The 4,559-nt window shown below is 55.5% G+C and overlaps 1 protein-coding gene across 1 annotated transcript in view; it reads left to right on the top strand.

The window, feature by feature from the left end:
* Positions 1-198: 198 nt before the first annotated feature.
* Positions 199-4,559, top strand: part of LOC104500468 (polycomb protein SCMH1-like) — a gene marked incomplete at both ends in the record, with an annotated part of 16,106 nt that continues 11,745 nt past the window's right edge. Inside the window, 4 exons of the mRNA XM_010144119.1 lie at positions 199-431; positions 988-1,114; positions 2,163-2,363; positions 2,945-3,130. Of these exons, the coding sequence (XP_010142421.1) occupies positions 199-431; positions 988-1,114; positions 2,163-2,363; positions 2,945-3,130 (747 nt within the window). The remainder of the gene's footprint in view (positions 432-987; positions 1,115-2,162; positions 2,364-2,944; positions 3,131-4,559) is intronic.

The following is a 4,559-nucleotide window of genomic DNA, read 5'->3' as shown; positions in this document are numbered from 1 at the left end:
CTCAGGTGCCCACAGCTCGAGTGCTGAACGTGGGATCAGTGCATTTGGTTTCGATCCTGGCACAGAGGGCAGCAGCCGCCGTCCAGGGGGCTCTGAGTCGCCAGGTTTTCCCATGAGACACTGTATAAAGATGGAGGCTGCTCTTACTTTGATTCTCACCTGATTTAATTACATTTGCTTTTTCTCTTTTTGTTTCAGTTGTGATTCCAAAGAGCCCTTTACCTGCCTCCGAAGTAAACTCGGAGAAGCCTAGCATGCACAGTAGCACAAAGACTGTTTTGGGGCATCAACAAGGGCAAAGGCGTCGCAAAACAGGGAAGAAGCGTGGTCGAACGACCAAAGCGCTAATCCATCACCCCATGCCTACACCCTCCAAGTCAGTGGAGCCTTTGAAATTCCCCAGAAAGAGAGGTCCCAAGCCTGGCAGTAAGGTAAAAGCTGATGCTGATGCAGGCGGGTGCAAAGCAGGAGCTGCAAGTTCTGCCATGGGATGGTGCATGCGCGTGGTTGTGCACGTTTGTCTCAGCCTCTGGCTGTGTGACTGCAGCAGGCAGGAGACCAGAGGGGTGTGTGGGCTGGGAATATCCCTCAGAGTCCAGCCCCGGAGCTGTAGGAAGTGTCTGTGTCCTAAAAATCATTTCCATCAAGAACCTGTGCCTTTGGAGCTTCATGAGCTGGGAGGCAGCATGGCAGACGCTGTGAGCATGGCAGGGTGGCCAAACAGTGGTGGAATAAGCTCTTCCACCCATCGTGTCTGGTGGGTCTAAATCAAACAGAGGTGGCAGATCTCAGGCTTGTTAGTGTTTCAGGATCGTGTTTTATAAAATACACACGTGCTGAGGTTCTCGAGGCTCCCCATCATCACCATCAGAAGTCTGTCGTGTTCCACAGTGCCTTGTCTGTTGGATGCAGAGCTGAGAGTGTAGTGATCATGGGTGGTGAAGGAGAGCAGGGATAAAAGGAGAAATATCTCCTCTTTTTCTGCAGAGGAAACCTAGGACATTGCTGAACCCAGCACCCACCTCTCCAACAACCAGTACCCCAGAGCCAGACACAAGCACTGTGCCCCAGGACGCTGCCACCATCCCCAGCTCTGCCATGCAGGCTCCCACAGGTAAGGGTCTCAAACCGCATTCTCCACAAGATTGCACAGTTAGGAGCTGCATCAGTCAGAGGGTGACACCCCCACATAGTCCCATTCCTTCCTGAACCTGTAAAGCAGCAAACTTTGCCATTCCAGAAGAGCTGGGCAAAGGAAGAGTGTGTCAGGAAGCAGAGAGAGGCCCAAGAGATCAGAGCAGCTGCTGGTTCCTCTCCATCCAGTTTGGGAATAGTGAGTCACAGGGAGATAGCAAATCCAGCTGCACGGTGCAGGGACCCTTCCCCTGAGCTCCCATGTGCACACAAGTGGCTCCGCGGCTCTCGGAGGGCCCTTCTTGTGGCCCACAGTGCTGAGGCAGTGCGGTGCGTGGCACCTCTCGTGAGTCACAAGCACAAGCTCTCCCGGGTCGGGCTGGGCACGTGGCTGGAGCTGCAGCAAGATGCAGAACAACGGCTGAGCAGCAATGGGCTGTTCAGCTCCAGCCAGGAGATGGGGCAAACAGGGGAAGAGGGAGCAGGGAAGGAGCAGGGGTGGCAGTGCAGAGTATGTGCTCTGCTACAGCGGCGAGCTGCAGCTGAGGGTGAATCTGGGCAGGAAAGTCTAAAGCAAAGCTGCTTTTTAGATGTTGAGCTCCAGATACAGGCTGAGGCCTCTGTTTCCCGAGAACGTAACTGGCCAGTTTTCAGAGGGACCTAAAGAACCCACTTTCCCTAAAAAGTGGGGGCTGCATTCCTTCATCTCCCTTGAACACCGCAGCCACCTGACCCGGCTGGTGCGGGAAGCGCCCTGCAGCCAGCCTGTGGGAGCCTGAGCGAGCACGGGGGAAAGCATAGCAGAAACTGCAGCAGCTTGGAAGGAGAGAGTGAGGCAGGAAGACTTTGGAGGCAGCTCTCCTCTGCGAGTGGCTCTGCTGTTGGGATGCAGACAGGCAGTCGTGGCGGATCCCCCTCTGTGAGTGATTCAACAGTTAGAATCTCAGCATCCCTCAGGGTGGATTTTAGACATCTGTTCCTGGCTTTCAGGAGTGGGTTAATGGCAAACACGTTTCTCATCTTGGCAGTTTGCATTTACTTGAACAAGAACGGCAGCACTGGGCCCCACCTAGACAAGAAGAAAGTACAGCAGCTGCCGGACCACTTTGGACCAGCTCGAGCTTCTGTTGTCCTGCAGCAAGCAGTACAGGCCTGCATTGACTGCGCTTACCATCAGAAAACAGTCTTCTCCTTCTTAAAACAAGGCCATGGGGGAGAGGTCATCTCAGGTGAGACCTGGCCCACAGTGTTTTGCCATCACGGGTGGCATCGCAAGAATTTTCTGGTTGGATGATGTCTCTTACCGAGCTTGGTGCAGTCATGGGTCAGGGGCAGACAGGAGATTTCTGTCCTCTCTTCCTTGCCAAACATCTGTGTCAGGGAAGTGGCCAGCGTGGAGTGTGGTCCCCAGGCATGCCTGCTGGAGGAGCAGCCTGCAGCCCTGGAGCATGCTGTCCTTCCCCAGCACTGCCCGAGCCCCCGGGAGGAGGCAGAACTCCCGACTGTGCTTTTAAGCCTGCATTTACTCAGGTGCTGGGAGCACAGGCCCTTCCTGAAACACCTTCCCGTTCCCTCGAAGGCAGCTTCCCAGGCACTGCGGCCCTGTACCTGACGCTGGGTGCAGCAGACTGGTTGTAGCCTGTCCCGGGGAAGCGAGCTCGCCCGCGCAGCTCATGGAAGGCACTGGCTTTTGTTTGCTCGAGTCGAGAGCCGTGATGCTGAGACACAGAACTGGCTGTGCAGCGCTGGGCGTAGCCTCCTGCCTTTGCTGGAGGTTTACGTGTTGGGCTCTGTTTGTTTCTGTCTCCAGCTGTGTTTGATCGGGAACAGCACACTCTGAACCTGCCAGCAGTAAACAGTATCACCTACGTCCTCCGCTTCCTGGAGAAGCTCTGCCACAATCTCCGCAGTGACAACCTCTTTGGGAACCAGCCTTTCACTCAGAACAGCCACATGCAGCGTTCACACGAGTACGACCACGACAGGTATCTACCAGGTAGGAGCTGGGGCGGGGGCGGCGGCGTAGGGACCCAGGTGCTCCGTGTCTTAACCCAGGTTTTATCTTGAGCTCCAGAGACAGGCGGGTGCTTCAGAGCCCTCTCTGTGGCGTTCACTGCGTCACACCCTGCGTCGTGCACATGCCCGCCGGGCTCTTTTTGCTCAGGATCCTGTTGCTGTGTTTTCTGCCTGTCGATCTGATTTCCATCACTGCCTGGAGGTTTCCACTCATCCGTGCTGTCTCCTTGTCTTCCCTCCTCTCCTTGTCCGCCTTGTCCTGTGATCTGATGATAGTGACTTCATCCCATTAGCAATTAAGGTGAACGACTGCAGGAGAAATAGAAGAGCCGTAGCATGCAGCAGGTAAACTGCGATTAGAAATGGAGCTGAAGCCCAGCAGAGCGGTTTCCGCTCTGGGCACGAGTCCACTGCCAGCAGACAGCACACCCAGCCAGCGGTGGGAGCGCAGCCCACTCGGGGATGGCGCATGCTGCAGCCATGTCCAGCATTGCTGCCTTTGTTTTTCTTGGCATGGCTCATGCTCCACTGTGTGGAAGCAACACGCCCCTGGCAAGATAGTTCATGCCACAGTGCAAATCGTCAGGCTGCAAAATTGCTCTGCAGTGAAAGCAGTGGAAAACAAGAAGACCAATAGCTTTTCCCTGCAGTGCTGTGTGAGGCAACAGCCCCTGGGGCGGTAGCTGCCTCCCCGGCTTGGTGGTGGGGCTCTGTGAACACCAGTCGTGGAGAGGGTGAAAGCTCTGCACCTCTCTAGTTAGCTGACAAGTGTTTTATGCTGATCTGCTCTCCTGTTGCTTCCTCCACTGCCTTTCTGCCCCCCAGTCAGCAAAGAGCTGTTGTACTGTTTGAAGACTTTCCAAAGTTAATCCTCTGGGTAATTACGGCTCTGAGGAGGACAGTGAGAATTCTTCATGTAAAGGATAAGCGCCTCTGAAGAACCGTTTGAGGAAGAGTTGCTATCATGAAGCTTGGGGGCAAGAGCCTAATGCCACAGTGCTTCACTACAAAGCCCTGTGCTCAGGGGAAGGGATTAGCAGGAGTCGAAAGAGCATGAGGATGCTGAAGTGACGGTCCTCGGCTGCCACCATGGCTGATGAGCTGCCCGGTGCTCTGCAGAGCCAGGCTGGAGCAGGGAGCCGAGCTGCGCTGTAGCAGGAGGAGCTGTAGGGACTGGGTTGGCTGCCGTGGCAAGAACTGGAGCAGCATGGCAGTTACTGGGGCTAGAGGTTACCCCTCTAGGGAACCCTCAGTTAGAAGAAATCCCCATGTTTCAGTGCGGAATTACCCTGTTGTCATGAGACAGAGCAGAGCCAGAGTGGGAGGAGTCCCAGGGTGTGGGCATGGTAGAGGCTGGGATGGAGAGGGATTCCGCAGCTCACACACGGGGCTTTCAGCCACCGTGAGGG

This window comes from Buceros rhinoceros, unplaced genomic scaffold (genome assembly GCF_000710305.1).
Source record: "Buceros rhinoceros silvestris isolate BGI_N320 unplaced genomic scaffold, ASM71030v1 scaffold17319, whole genome shotgun sequence".
In the NCBI taxonomy this organism is placed as follows: Eukaryota; Metazoa; Chordata; class Aves; order Bucerotiformes; family Bucerotidae; genus Buceros; species Buceros rhinoceros.
This window is presented reverse-complemented; position numbering and strand designations above follow the sequence as displayed.